We start from the raw sequence: 16,264 nt of genomic DNA, 5'->3' as shown, positions 1-16,264 counted from the left end.
TTGCATGCACGAATTTTTGCAACAATCGCAGCGTGAGGCAGTATGCGATAAGGCAAACCGCGTACGGACCATACTAGACGAGGACCGCAAGGCTCGCTAAGACGCCACCCAGTAGGTGGATTCCTTCCTGGGTGAGGTGAATGAGCTTAAGAAGAGCTTGGCTTCCGGCGATGCGCAGCTCGAAATCGTGCAAGGGAATCTAGACGATGCTCGGTGAAAGATGGTGATGGCCGCAACCTTCCGGATTGGTCGTCGGGGATTCTCGGGGTAGGTTCTCGAAACTCGCTTCTAAGGTCTTTCCTGGGTGTACCCAAGCGTGGGTCCTAAGCCACAACTTCTCACCGGACCAAATTAGCCTTGTAACAGTTATTATATCTTAGCACATTTTTATTAAGAAAATATTTACGCATTTATTTGCTAGATAAATTTTTGGGTTCATTTGATATATAGTCATATTTACATTTTAGTTTGCTATTTAACCAACGTTTAGTAATTTTTTTGGTAAATAGCCATGACCCCTTATTCATTGGCATAAATTGACTGAAATATCCTATCAAAATTCTCACTAAAAAATTCTCCAAATATACAATTAAAAAAACTTTAATTTGAATATTTATTAACTTTAATCACAGTATTTTATTAATTTTAATCAGAGTATTTTATTAACTTCAGTCTGAGTATTTCGTAACGACTATTTATAATTATTAACTTGTATTTTACGAATATTTTTCAGTTAATATTTGAATATGTTGACTATTTACAAAATAAATAATATTTTTTTATTGCAAATGAACAATATTAACACTATTAATTATAACTATTTACACCTGATTTGAACGTCGGCCCTTCTCATACTTACTGGCTCATTCTTTCAGCGCGTGCCTCGAGGACCGGCCCATCCCCAGACCAACAACTCCCATCTTCCTCGAGCTATGCAACGAGCCTCGACGAGCAGCAGGTGCGGTTGTGCCTCTCTGCTTCGGTGTTTCGTGCGTCGGTGTCATGGCTGGTCCTTCGTGCCCCCTGAATCTGTGCGATAAAGATACCCACGTTTGGTCGTCCTCCCCGCGCGATCCCGTGCTGTCGGCGCCTTCTTTCTGTGATGTTCCGATCTGGCGGCCCCCGGGCATCGAGATTTGCAGGGATCCCTTGCCGTCCCTGAAGCCCGAAGAGAGAGAGAGAGAGAGAGAGAGAGAGAGAGAGAGAGAGAGAGAGAGAGAGAGAGAGAGTATGAACAAATATGAAAGTATTCAAAATTTGAAATTAAAAATTTCCCAAATTAATTCAATGAAACGTGAAAAATAAAAAATGGCATTATTGGAAATTTCAACTCATCCACAAGATGTCATAGTATTTAATTGGTTATTTATCTAAAATTTACAAAATGTTGGCTAATTAAAAACTCTTCTAGTTATTTACAAAACGTTGGCTACTTATTTTTAAATATTTTCTTTTTTTTGAAGAACTTCGTTAAATAATGAATTTATCGCTAAAATATACATTACAATTTATATACTCAGCTTATGCTGTCATCCACTAAAAATAAAAAAAATTAGAAAAATAGCCAATTTAACATTGCTGAATACCCAACGTTTGATAAATCTTTGGTAAATAGCCACTTCAAACATAAATCTTAAGTAAATAGCCAACGTTTTGGTATATGAAAATGGATATTTACTTACGATTTACGTCTAAAAGTGATTATTTACCTAAGATTTACCAAACGTTGGCTATTTAACAATGTCAAATGTTTAAATTGCCTATTTTCCTAATAGACCCTTAAATATATCTGTTTAAAAAAAATCCATGACAATAATCTAGACTTCAGCTACATGAATTCATACTAGTTTATAAAACTAAATAAATAAAATAACAATGGCCTTGAAATTCGGATCTGCCATCTGGGTGGAAGAAAGACTATTTTAACCCTTAATTTTGTAGAATTATAAACTTCTTAGAATAATATATATGCATATGTAGTTGGCATATACCTGTAAACACATAGCCCATGATCAAAATGAGCATGGAGACAAATCAAAGCATGAGACTTCCAGTCATTGATTTCTCGGTTCAATCATTGAAACCAAAAACACTCGAATGGGAATCGGTAAGGTCTCAGGTCCAACAAGCCCTCGAGGAGTTTGGGTGCTTTGAGGCTGTGTTAAATCAAATGCCACAAGAACTAAGAAGGGAAGTTTTTGGATCAACAGTCCAAGATCTGTTTGACCTTCCTTTGGAAACAAAGAAACGGAATGTTTCAAACATCCCCTATTTCACCCACGGCTTCGGCCAAACAATTTCGGCCAAGAGCTCGTACGAGATGATGAGTATTGAGGACGCAACCATCCCCAAAAATGTTGAAAGCTTCACCAATATGCTGTGTGATCAAGGGAACCCTGGCCTTTGGTATTTTCTTTAATTTATTACTTGGATTGTTATAGAGATCATACTGATAGTATACTATATTTTGCGATCTATATTTTTCTTTTAATTTTTTTTTTTCTTTTGCGGATTATTATGGCAGCAAAACTATACAGTCATACGTGGGTCAACTATCAGAGCTCGATCTAATCGTAAGGACGATGATATTTGAGAGTTTGGGGATCGAAAAACACTTGGAAGAGCACTTTGATTCGACAAACTACTCGCTCCGATTCGTGAAATACAAGGAGCTTGAAATTGGTGCGGAAAAGAAACTATCACTGCAGGCTCACAAAGATAAGAGACTGGTTAATATTCTGAGTCAAAACCAAGTTGATGGCTTGGAGATCCAAACAAAGGATGGTCAATGGATTTCGGCTCAACTTTCCACGGGTTCTTTCATGGTCATTCTGGGCGAAGCTTTATCATTTGTAAGTTTTCCTGTTTTGCTCTTTTTATTTATTCAAATTATTATCTTGTTAAGTAAAATATGTAGTCGGTGACAGGGAATTAATAATACAAAAATTTAGCATATAAGCCATATATGATAAGTATTTACGTTTTAGTCAACGTTTTATAAATCTTTCGTAAATAGCTAAAAACTTTTGTAAATATTTCGTAAATAATCATATTTACGATAAATTTACTCTATATTTTTTGTTATTTTGATAGCGTAATAGATTTACGTTACTATTTATAAAAAATTAATGAAACATTAATTATTTCAAATTTCTATCGTTTCATATGAATAGATAGACACTATACCCTTAATAACATTATTACCCTTCAAGTATAGAAATACGGCCGTGGTTACTTTCAATTCCTCCATTAAGAAAAGGCACGCGTTATTTGAACTTGTTATTTTATTCACACTATACCTATTTAAAATAGACATTTGAAGTTTGGAACTACTGGCTGTTCAAGTTGACAATTTAAAACGTTGGAAAATTGCATCAACAAAAGACAATTAAAAAAAGAACAAATAAAAAAAATTATGTTCCCTTTTTTCATTCATTTAAACTGCATAATAAAGATTATTTTGTAGCGTCCACCTCCCAAAACTTTATTTTTTATATTTTTTTTTTATTTTTTTTTTACATCCACGAGGATTCTATTTATGTTTTCACTTACCTTAAATTTAATTTCGTTTATACTTGCTACAAATAAAAATTACACATTAGAAACTAATGTTATGCGCATTTCAGAAATATCATTAACTATTTTATTAAGTATAGTATTAAAGATTAAAAAATAATGATTTTTTTAAACATATTTCCTCTCGTACTTATTTATTTTTTATAAAATATTACACCTTATCTTTTCGAAATAGTATATTTTTTTATTAAAAAAAATTGAATTTAAATTTCTGATGGGATGCCAAAAATAAAGAGGCTGCGGAAATTAAAACATTTTTGGGGTCGAACTACAACTACACGACAAGTAAGGGGAACACTAGTGCCAAAACCAAATTATATATGAAATATTTACACTATTTTATTAAATAAATAAAAATTACATATATTGATTGGTTAGTGCACCATATTTCATCAAATATCAAATAAAAATGATCATTTTAAAAAATAATTAAATGACAGCCTTCGTTTATCAAACTTATACATGTATAATACGTACGCTCATCATAAAACTCTTAAAAAATTTATGCCCTGCCACTCTCTGATATATATTTGAAAGAGTTGAATAAGAGCTGTTTTCCAACCATTAGCATTATACTCTTTTATTTTATCGTAATTTGTGGAATGATAAATAAAATTAGAAATCGCATATAGGCAGGAAAAAAACTTGGTATAAGATCAAAATACTCATTACAACTAGCTGCCTAACAATTAAAAAAATTAAATGAACTAATACTACAAGAGACTTAGGCATAAGTTAACTATATTTTTAATATATGAATAGATAGACTATAATTTTAGTGGAAAGTAATCATTAAGCTATTTTATATAGTTTCTTCGTAATATAATTCAAAAGTTCCGCCTTTAAAAAAGAGGAAATTATATAAACTAGTCAAATAGTTACATTTCATTAATATTATAGCCAAATTATTTCAATAATGAAAAAGTCTAATATAGGCATATATTTGTTTCAGTTTTGGCTACCTTTTTAAATTTTTAAATAATTTGGCTATAAAAAGGGCCGACTAGGTATGTAGTCTAAATTGACCACCTCCTTTAAAATTTTAGCTCAATTAACTATCACTTAAATTAGGTAACTAGCTCAATCCACCACCAAACAATATTATATTCTTATCTTACCCCTCATCAAATACACACAAAAATTTTCGCATCCGAATCTTTCAATCCTCCGATATTGCATCCGTACTCTCTGTCGATTTCGAATCCTTCAATCCTTCGATATTGCCTCCGACCTCCTTTTCTGTCACCAATTTTCTGATTTCGCCACTTCCGAATCCGACGAAGACGTCTCCATTCTCAGACTTGGAAAAAATGGTAAGTAAATATTATTTCCAATTCGATTAACCCATAGAACATCATAATCGAAACCCTAGCCCGCATCTCCGATCAATTCTCTGTTAGATTAACTATAAATATGGTAAATATTATTTTCAATTCGACTAACCCATAAAACACCATAACCGAAACTCTAAAACTTTAATGGTATATAATATTTACAATCTGGCCATTCGATACAAAATATTATTTACCATTCGGAAAAGCATAATACATGTATCCGATTTTGGCGAACGATTCCATGATTCAAATCCGATGATGAATAATTGGAAAAAACTTGGAATTAACAAACAGATAAGAACGAAGTTTTATGAAACCAAAGAACCTAAACACCTACACAGGACAACACATAAACTAAGAAGGTTTAAATGACTAACCTAGACAAACAGATTATAAGAACAATAGAAGAACATCTGCGAAATCGACGATCCTAAACATCTATTCCATATGAGTCGTCGAATATCCTGGTTGCAAATCGCAGGATAATTTTAATGGTAAATAATATTTACAGTCCGGCCATTCGATAGTAAAAATAATTTACCATTCGAAAAAGCAAAATACATGTCTCCGATTTGGCGAACGATTTCATGATTCAAATCCGATGATGAATAGCTGGAAAAAATTTGGAATTAACAAATAAATAAGAACGAAGGTTTATGAAACCAATGGCAATTTTGGAAGTATGAGAAATATGAGCTATTTTCTTAAATAAAATGATAGTTGAGATATAATTTAAAAGTCCCATCTATATATAGGTTAGTTGTTTACAAAATGTATAGGATGTTTGAATGAACTATATGGTTAATTGTCCCTTTAAAAAACCAAACTCAATTAAGAAATACCAAGTTTTTAATTTTGTTTTAAATTGCTTGAATTATTTTTCCAAACACATTTTAGACAATAAAATTATGTTCAAGTTTACAATTTTTCTGTTCGAAGATATTTATATTAAAAAAAAGAGCTTTTTATTGAAACTAATTTAGCGATTTACTCATTTCCATAATTTATTTAATTTTTGTAATTTTTAATAATATTAATTTTTGTAGCATTTTATAGTTTCGTCATTAATTTAAAAGAAAATATCTTATTTTCAATTTCTTGACTAACTAATACAATTTTTTTAATTAATTAGTAACAAATTTCCACTATTTGTAATTTGTTAAGAATCAAGATTCAATTTATATGGATTTGTTGGTTTATATATGTATGGTGGTTTATTATGTCCGTGTTCTTCTTCTTTTTTCTCATCTGTAGAAAAACAAACATGATATGAATATGATTCGCTTATAAACACTTTTTTAATATTTAATAAAGCTGCTTTCTGATTATAAAGAAACATACAATATTTAAAACAAGGATATTGTGTGTCAATAAAGTGAAATCAAGGAATGTTTTTTGATTAATTAATAATATTATTTACAAGTGTTTATTAATTTGTACACATACTTGACTCTTAAATCCTATTTGTTTCACAGAAAGAAAAAAACTACTGAACATATTACCGGAGAGTTAGTTAATAAATTAAGAAAACTACACAAAATTCAAACAAGACAGATGCGTCATACTATAAAGACGTAGGCATTAGTTAACTTAATTATTTCCTTAATATTTAAATAATTTCACTATAATTCTAATTGAAAATAACCATTTGGCTATTTCATAGTTTGAAGTCAATAATAAGCAACTAAAACTTAAATAATTTGTGATTATTCCTCATGAAATGTTTACTCTGATTTTTAGTCTAAGTAGAATTGGCATCACTCACTTTTTTAATATTTGGTGGCTATATTTTAATACCAAAATAATGCTATTGTTCTTCATTTGTATATCATCTTTTGATTGTCGTGCTTTCTGTTATCCGTTAATTTTGAGCCATCGGAACGGAACGACGAAACTTTGAAAAGTTACTGACTGGGCATCTCAGCCATTGGCCACTCGGCCGTAAGGCCTCGCGACCAAGAGCTCTTGGCCAGGGCATCTCGACCAGGTCCCCCCTGCCAAGGCTTCTTGGCTAAGGCTTCTTGGCTAGTCTGCCTTCGGTCACCGGCTTGCTGGCCTCTCGGCTCCCAGAGCTCCTCAGCCTCCCGTCCACACGACTCTCGGCCGCTCGGCCACATACAGACCAGGTCTCGGCGACACATCTAGAGGGAGCGCCCAAAAGGCTCATTCAGCCTGGAGGTGTGCTCCTCAAACTCTGTAAATAGAGAACTCGACACCAAACCAAATTTGAGCCTTGAAACTGTGACGAAATTATGTGGAAGCTCGTTTCACTCTTCTTTTTCCTCTAAATACTTAACCCTCCTTTTCACCTCAAACATTCTATTGTTGAGTGTTGGAGATGTAAACAGAGGCAACGCCTCCATTTCCCCTTTGTAGTTCATCTATTCTTCTTGTTTTCAAGATACCTTGGTGGACATGAGAGAGCATTCTTGGCTATAGACGGACTATGGATACCAAGTTCAAGACACATAGGCTTGAGTGCGATTACTTGGTCTGACCCTGGGTTGAAAGAGTCTCTAAATCGTTGTCCGAAAACGAGCGACAATATTTTGGCGGTAGAACGAGGGAACTTCTCGACTTGGCAACCACATTTCATCTACCACCTCTTTTCTTTTCATTTGTATTCGCTCTCGAGAGATGAGTGAAATACCTGCCACATCCGTGGCAGGGAATAACCTGAACCATCGAGCAACTAGCTCGAGGCAAGATCAAGCCCCGCGAGCGATTAGTTTGAGATATCACTGTCGTTTCCTGGGCCATCGGGAAGGCGACCGGAAGCCTCATGAGAACGAGGATTATCCCGGCGACCAAACCGCCCAAGGCGAGAGCGCGAACCTCCTTGGAGAGACTGACCGGACACTCGCCGAACTCATTGCTTAACCCAAGGTAGATAGGACTCTCATTGCGAATCTACTCGGTTATGACGTCGAGGAAGAAAACCCGACCCACGAGGCAAATGCCGACAACCCCAATGACAAGCGAGACCTCGATTATGTGGAGGAAATTGAACTCAAGAAAACCAAGTTCAGTCACTCATGTACTCGATCGGAACACCCGAGAAACAACACAACCACCCCTGTCGAGGGCCAAAGACGAGCGGCATCATGGGCATGTGAAAACTCTGGCAGTTCCATAAGATGCGCAGCCTTGAGGTCAAGGGGAGGTTGGACATGCTACTCACGATAGGCTCGAATGGGAAGACGACAATGACGATAGCCGAGACGCTCATAGTAGAACGCGCTTAAGAAAAGCCATTCCGTTCTAGACAGTGAGTGGGGACTTGAGGGAGCACTTGAACGCTTAGAGCAATTCTCGAGAAGGAGAGCTATGAGAAAGGCAGAGCTCCCGTAGGAAGGCGCCAATGGCTCTGACCCTCGGGAATCCATCGACAAATATAGTGGATCAAGCATCCAATGAAAGGCTGCAAGTCACGTCTTTGGCCCAAAAAATCGCTCCGACGAACAGTCCGGACATTGTCATTATGATTCAAAACTTGAAAAACCGAATAATAGGGATGCATGAATCTTGGGTCAGGACTCAACAATTACAAGACCTGGATGACGATGCAAGGTCAACCCGAGGCTACCCTCTACCAGGCCTTCTGCCTGACCCTCACCGGATCGGGATTCGAGTGGTTTCGGAGCCTGAGGGCTGGAAACATCCACAAGTTTAGATTATTTCGAGAAATGTTTCTGGCTCGATTGGCCACACTCATGGTATAAAAGAAGTCCAATATGTACCTTTGGTCTATCCGACAAGAGAGTGGCGAATCGCTAAGGCGATACCTTGCTCGCTTCACTGAGGAGTTAAACAAGGTTGGTGGGTTGGACGACCATGATGCTAATACTGCAATCATCGAAGGATCGTATACTAGCAACTTCCTGAATTCCATATTTGGACGCGTCCCTGGGAGCATGAATTAACTCATGGCGTGAGCCAAGACCTATATGGGAGTCGGGGACTATCTGGACGACCGTGAGGGTAACAACCAAAATAGCTATGGCCGAGATGAGCGAAAAGACGATCAGGTGGACTCTCAAAAAATGAGGAATAGAAGAGGCACCGGACGACCTAGCTATTCCATGTCATGTTGGATGACGCCAAACCTAACCAAGTTGTCAAGATTGGCACCCAACTCTCGACCATGATCTAACATCAACTCTATGCCTTTCTTCAAGAGTTCAAGGACGTTATTGGGTGGACACACGCTGACATGTCGGGGATAGACCCCAAGGTTATCGTGCATCACCTGAATGACGATAAGGGCATAACGGCAAGAGTGCAGCCAAGGCGGACGTTCAGTGTGGATCGATACTTGGCCATCACCAAGGAAGGTGAAAAACTCATAGCCGCTAACTTTATCACTGACGCGGAACACCCCAAGTGGGTTTCAAACGTGGTGATTTTCAGAAAGTCAGATGGAAAGTGGCGAATCTATATAAACTACAAAGATCTCAACCAAGCTTGCCCAAATGACAGTTTCCACTACCTCAAATCGAACAATTGGTTGACGCCACGGAGGTCCACAAGCTGTTGAGCTTCATGGACGCCTATTCAGGCTATAATCAAATCTGCATCCATAAGTCGGATCAAATCACGACGACGTTTATCCCCAACCGCGAGCTTTATTATTACAAGGTCATGTCATTTGACCTTAAGAACGTCGGAGCCACGTACCAACAGTTGGTGAACCAAGTGTTTGCTAAACAAATGGAAATATATGTTGACGAAATGCTCATCAAGAGTTTAAAAGCGACAAACCGCGTCCGCGACTTATGGGAAACGTCCATGCTTCTACGGCGTTATAAAATGAAGCTTAGCAACAATAAATGCGCAGGTGGGGTTGAGTCGGGAAAATTATTGGGCTATATGGTTAGCCGGCGCATGATTGAAGCAAACCCCGAGAAGATCAAGTGCTCCTATAGATGAGGTCTTTGCGAAGAGTAAAGGAGGTCGAAAGTTTGATGGACATAATCGCCGCCTTGTTACGCTTTGTGTCTAAGGTTACCGAAAAATGCTAGCCATTCTTCAAGGCACTAAAGAAAACCGACGGATTCAAATGGACTGAAGAATGTGAAAAGGCATTCTGCGAGCTAAAGGCCTACTTTGGCTCGCCTCCGTTCCTATCCAACCCGAAGGATCTAGAAATCTTGTACATTAACATTGTGGTTTCTGTAAAGGCTATAAGTGTTGTGCTTGTATGCGAGGAAAACAAGGATCAATGGCCGGTGTATTATGTGAGGAAGGCTCTCCTTGATGCAAGTCTCGGTAGACAGAGATCGAAAGTTGTCCCTAGCATTGTTAGTAGGAGCAAGAAAGCTTCATCCATACTTCCAGGCCCATCCGATCATGGTGCGAATTGAACACCTCATCGGAAAGGCAATGCAAAAAGGTACGTCCTCACGAATGGTGATCTCGTCCCAAGAACTAAGCGAGTTCATGATCGAATTCTAGCCTAGGACGACCATCAAAGGACAACCTTGGCCGACTTTGTGGCGGAATTTTCTTGCGAGGCTCGGCTCGAGGGAGATGAAGGAAAGAGAGACTTGGAGAAGGATGGATAGAATCAATCAAAGGACACAAGAGTAAGTCGTCAAAGAAGAGGGATAACAACTCGACATAGCTAGTTTGGGAGCTATACGTCGACGGCGCATGAAATGCCCGGGGGACTGAAGCAAGTGTCGTACTCACTAACCCTGACGTGGAAAACCTGAGATACGCATTGCGTTTTCAGTTCAAAGTCTTGAAGAACGAGGCGTAATACGAAGCCCTTATTATGGGGTTAGAATTGTAACGCAGGCTAGACATTGAAAACCTATGAATTCACTGCGACTCATAACACGTTGTGAATAAAGTGAAAGGTGGATATACTGTAGAAGAGCAACACATGGTGGCCTACTTGGCAAAAGTTCATGGAAACCTCGAACCGCTTTTGTGGTTTGAGATCCGGCAAGTTTCAAGAGAATCAAATGCCAAGCCCGAAGCATGGGCATGCCTTGTGTCAAGAATCAACGAGGAAGGCTTAGGAACGGTCCCCATATAGTTGTTGTCTCGATCGTATGTCTCGAGAGGGGACGTTGGTGTATTTGGAGATGTTCCAACTCCCTCATGGATGACCCACGTAGTCTACTTCCTCTCGAGAGGAATCCTACCCAAAGATAAAGAGGCCAAAAAGATGAGGAGTTTGGCCGCAAAGTGTACAGTGATGGAGAACACGCTCTATAACGAGGGTTTTTATGCCACTCTTGCAATGTCTGGGCGAAAGTGAAGCTAGGGGTGTACTCTGTGAGGTCTACGAGTGCGTGTGCGGAAATCACACTGCCGGGCAATCTATTTCACATATAATCGTGAAACTATGATACTTTTGGCTGACCTTGAAAAAGTACTCCCACGGTGGGCCAAAAAATGAGATAAATGTTAAAGATTTTCCCACGTCCCTCGACAGCCTCCTGCCCCACTTTGGCCGATCATTCTCCCTCGACCCTTTGTGAAGCGGGGGAGTCGACATAATTGGATAACTACCTAAGGGACCGAAGCAATACAAGCATCTGATTGTTGCAATCACTTACTTTATCAAATAGGTGGAAGCGGATTCGCTGGCAAAAATCACCGAAACCAACATGGAAAACTTCTTCTGGAGTGTATTATATGCTGCCATCACATGCCCGGATCGATCATGACGAACAACTGATCACAGTTCGACAACCCGCGCGTCCGAGAAATCTACGCCCAGTTGAAAATTAGCAAGACATTCTCCTCCCCTAGACACTTGCAGGCCAATGGCCAAGTTGAGACAGTGAATAAAAAAAATCAATGACAACTTGAAGAAAAAGATGAAGGAGAAGAAGGGAGCCTGGGCTGAAGAACTCCCATTCGTTTGTGTGGGCCTACTGAACGATTGCTCGAAATGCGACCAACGAGACACTTTGACCCTCACCTATGGGGTCAAATTTGTATTCCTCATTGAGATGGACCTTCCAATGTTCCGTATCGAGACATTAGATGAGCAAGACAATGATGAGGTGATGAAAATCGAACTCAACTTTATTGACAAATAGGGTTAACGCACCTCGGCGCACAAAAAAGGCGAGTGGAGAGGTACTACAACTAAAAAATAAAACATCAAAAAAATTTTGTCAGAAGCCTCATCCTAAGAAGGGTATTCCAAAACATCAAGGTGCAGGGGACCGGTGTCCTAGGCCCAACATGGGAGGGACCATACCGAGTCCGCAAAGTGATCCACGATGGGACGTATGAGCTCAAAAACATGGAAGGCCACACCTTCACCCATACTTGGAACGCCATGCACCTAAGGCAGTGCTATCAATTGGAAGTGTCATCAAAAGTCGCCTATTGTTTTTTCTTTAAGCTTTATTTCTATTCTTATAACAAGGCCAAGTGCGAAGAACCGTAACTCCTAAATGATCAATAAAAATCCAAAAGTTGAGCTTTCGTATCTAGTTTTCTTTTGAAAAAAAAATTCAGCTTACATGTTTAAACCTTAAAAATATGGGGGGTTAATAGGACAACACGCGAATTAAAATAGAAGATAAAGCTTCGCCTTACCTAATATGTGACGTACTCACTAGAAAGAACGCCATCATCCGACTTAACCCAAAACGCAACATGAGTACCGACAGGCACCACGCTCGCTGAGAATAAAGCCTCTACTATCCCACCGGCCTAACCCGAAACACAACACGCACCCAACAAGCACCACGTTCTCTAAGAATAAGGTCTCACTTGCGTGGATTCACCCAAAATGCAATGCACTCGCCGATAGGCAATGAGCTCGCTGGAAATTAACGGCCCGCGTTCGCATGACAAGTAACTTGTTTGGGATGCGTCCACGGGAACCAAAGTCACCAAGCGACGAAAGCAATATTGTGCAGATCGATGAGACGCAATGCGATCAATCAAGAAAATAAGACACATAAAAGACTAGATAAGGCAAAAGTAAAGCAAAAAAATCCTTCGACAATCCGAAACAGAAGAGAGCGACCACTAAGGGTCCGAAAATTAAATAGCATAAGCCTTAAAAAAAGGCATATATAAAAAATCAAAACATGTGCTAAACAAGTGCATGAGAGCAAGAAAAATGAGGCTGACTGCTCGGAGCCATAGTCGATCTGCTTCTCATCGCCGCCGAAAGGCCGAAAGGAAAGTTGTCCGAGTAGACAACCTCGCTGCCACCACGAGGATTGTTGGCCGACTAGGCCCTCTCTTTGGGAAGAACAACCAGTGGCTCCTTGATGGGCGGCATGTAATACATTGAGGGAAACATCTCATCAAAGAACTCGAAAGTGGTCCGACGACACGCGTTCTCAATCGCAGTCACGCCACGGCATCAGACGGCGATCGCATAGCGAACCTCCTACAAGGTGATCTCCTAGTCATCTTGCAAGTCCGCCTTGGCCCGCACGGCATCGCCTTTTGCTTGTGTGGCGATAGATATCTCATTAAAACTGTGGTACACACAACATTTCTCCCGCACAAGGGACGGGCGTTCCCTAAAATCCAAGAATCCGGAAACTCGGGATTGAGCCGCGCATTGACAAAGAGTATGGACTGTGACATTCGAGCTCCTCGGAATTAGACTGTCTATTACTAACAAAGATCACGTACATAATCTTTTCAATTCTTTTTTTTTTAATTTATAGCGAAACAAAAATTTACTTTCGATATTCTTCATTTTTATGACACATAATTATGATAGTAACATAACTTATACTTGTGTAAAAATATAATGTGTATTATAGTCATATATACTAGGATATTTTTAGATTATTTTTTTATTCATACATTTATATAATTGAGTATATGAAACATTTAAACTCGGATAACCAAAAGAATAATAAAATTCAAATAATGTAGACGAATCGCTCAACCAAAGAATAGACTCATACTCTAACACAGAAAAAGATCTCACGGGTAAAGCGACTTTTAGATTGTGAAAAATATGCTAGAGTAAACGACAAAAATAAATATCCACACTTTTTTACCCTTCAAAAACACCAACCCGACTTTTTTTTTTTTGAAACAAACACCTCGCCACTCACTGCCTTTCCTGGGTAGGAAGGTTAGCAGAGGACGAGGGAACCACTGACATAGAACTCGCCAAATCATCGTCAAAATAACTCCGAACAAGGGTCGGAGTTTAGATTGTGAAAAATAATACGTATACCTTACCATTTTACTTTCCACCAAATTATACCGTTATTTGTTACTTGTGAAATTTGATACATGGTCAACTATAATATTCATATATGATAAATAATATCATTTTGAGAACAAATACATATTAAAGTCGAATAGTAATGAAATTCAGTTTTAAATAATAGTATATCTTATGTGGTTGAGTTATAAAAAGATGTATAGTTCTGCAGAACTGTAAAACGCTTACGTATGTTTATGATTAGAAATAGAAGATATTATATTGCCTAAATTCAAAATGTTAAGAGCATTATTTTGCTCAATATAGAATATTCTTTTAGTAACAAAATAATTATTCTTTTGTATTATACCATATATCAATACTATACTGCTCAAACCTAATCCCAATTATTGAGAATAATTTTGTATTCTAGAGATGTTTTGTTCTTATTTTACTAGTTATGGTAAACATTGATATGTTGGGATTTCTTCATCGAAACCCCAAATACAAACAGAAAATGAAATTAAACAATAGCAAATAAAGGACACAAAGATTTATAGTGGTTCACTTTCAATGCGAAAGCTACATCCACTTTGTTGCTGCAAAATCACGATAAACCCAAATCGGAGAGGTGTTTACAATAGACACTTAACATAAAGTGTTTCTTGCTTGATGAATAGAATATACCCTATGGACCTCTATTTATACACTTTTGGAGTTCACAAAGTTGCTCTTCTTTTCTCATGTGAGATTTTTTTCACTCCTATTATATTAGGCTCGTCACCTTCTAACATGATAGTAGTTTAGAATCGCGTATGTTTTTTTTGTATGTTCAAATTTAGTTTGATAAAAAAAAGCTATATTTTTAACATATTTCAATAGTAGTTTAATATTTTTTTTATCATGATGAAAATAATTTAAAAATTGATTGCTATAAAACTGTACAAAAGTCATTGGTACACCCAAATGAAACAAAATTAAAAAAAAATTATGATAATGAACAATTCATTAGTTATTTTCATATTTGGAGCATTGGAACTGGAATTTTCACTACAGGTGTTGGCAAATGGTCGACTACATTGTCCAGTTCATCGCGTTACGATGAGTGGAAACAAGCCAAGGTACACGGTTGGGTTGCTTTCAGATCCAAAAGAAGACTACCTGATCAAGACCCCGAAAGAGCTAGTCGATGAAGAACACCCCTTGATGTACAAGCCTTATTACTTCTTCGAGTTCTACAAGTTCTTGATTACTGATCTTAAAAATGCTGATTCTGCTCTCAAGACTTACTGTGGTGTTTGATGAAAAAAATACGGTTTAAGCGTGACAATACTGGAAGTGAATAAATATAAACTTTATTTGGAATAACTAGGCGTGTTCGCTCCTATTCAATGCACAAACTACTTGGTTATTGCCTTAGTTTCATTTGCTGTCGCTGATTACTATATTTTCATTTGGAACCAACTTGTTGATGCTTCTATCGTTATCGTTTTATAAGTAGCCTTAAAGATGATACACGAAGATAATGTTTTATAGTCATATATGTTGATGACATATTCTCATTTGACATGAATGCATGATCTAAGAGAATCTCCGATTGTTGATGCATACAAGTAGATCAAACACTTAAGAACACACAAAATTCACACATAAAGGCTCAGACACGTGAATTATAAACATAGTAGTTTAGGCACTTATATAAGCAATAGTGGCTTTATACAAGTGTTTGTAGGGGACAATTACCTAAGAATGTCTGATAGGCCGAGTCAATTCCTTTGAGCTACAAGGTTATCGTAGAGAGAATAAGTTAGGTTATACTTCCGTAGCTTTTATTTAATAAACTTCAATGTCTTTTATGAGGTGATGTTTCTCTTCTATTCTGCAAGGTTCTCCAACATTGAGATACTCTTCATTTCCATTTCTCTTGTTTGAACAATGTCTTTTATGTGGTGATGTTTCTCTTTATATGTTTGATTTTTTTTTTTTTTGGATTATGGGTTCTTTTTAGTTTAACATAGTTCCACTTCTACGAAAGAAAGTTTCATAGGCTCACTGGAAATTGGAATGACTTACAAATAGTTAAGGAATTTTCAAGTCATACAACCTCCTTTGTTTCTTCACAAAAACCTACTTCCCTGGTCGAGTCCGCAATACACGATTCATTAACACTCCTTGAAACCATGGATCTGCCATTTAGAAA

At 37.7% G+C, this 16,264-nt stretch overlaps 1 protein-coding gene across 1 annotated transcript; it reads left to right on the top strand.

Annotated features, from left to right (window-relative positions):
* The first annotated feature begins 1,978 nt into the window (after positions 1-1,978).
* On the top strand, positions 1,979-15,432 carry LOC149402759 (putative 2-oxoglutarate-dependent dioxygenase AOP1). The gene is made up of 3 exons (XM_089609849.1): positions 1,979-2,406; positions 2,525-2,852; positions 15,121-15,432. The coding sequence occupies exons 1-3, from the start codon at positions 2,009-2,011 to the stop codon at positions 15,364-15,366; spliced, it is 972 nt and encodes a 323-aa protein (XP_089465975.1). The 5' UTR covers positions 1,979-2,008; the 3' UTR covers positions 15,367-15,432.
* Positions 15,433-16,264: the final 832 nt, after the last annotated feature.

This window comes from Urtica dioica, chromosome 3 (genome assembly GCF_054948205.1).
Source record: "Urtica dioica subsp. dioica isolate 48M chromosome 3, U.dioica_male_clone48M_v1_H2, whole genome shotgun sequence".
In the NCBI taxonomy this organism is placed as follows: Eukaryota; Viridiplantae; Streptophyta; class Magnoliopsida; order Rosales; family Urticaceae; genus Urtica; species Urtica dioica.
Note: the sequence above shows the minus strand (reverse complement) of the source record. Positions and strands in the feature narration are given on the sequence as shown.

What these genes read in the sequence shown, in the direction of transcription:
- LOC149402759 (XM_089609849.1), top strand. Translation starts at nt 2,009, where the DNA reads ATGATCAAAATGAGCATGGAGACAAATCAAAGCATGAGACTTCCAGTC. An exon ending in CAAGGGAACCCTGGCCTTTG is followed by an intron (nt 2,407 to 2,524) that starts GTATTTTCTTTA and finishes TTATTATGGCAG; the next exon opens with CAAAACTATACAGTCATACG. An exon ending in TGGGCGAAGCTTTATCATTT is followed by an intron (nt 2,853 to 15,120) that starts GTAAGTTTTCCT and finishes TTTTCACTACAG; the next exon opens with GTGTTGGCAAATGGTCGACT.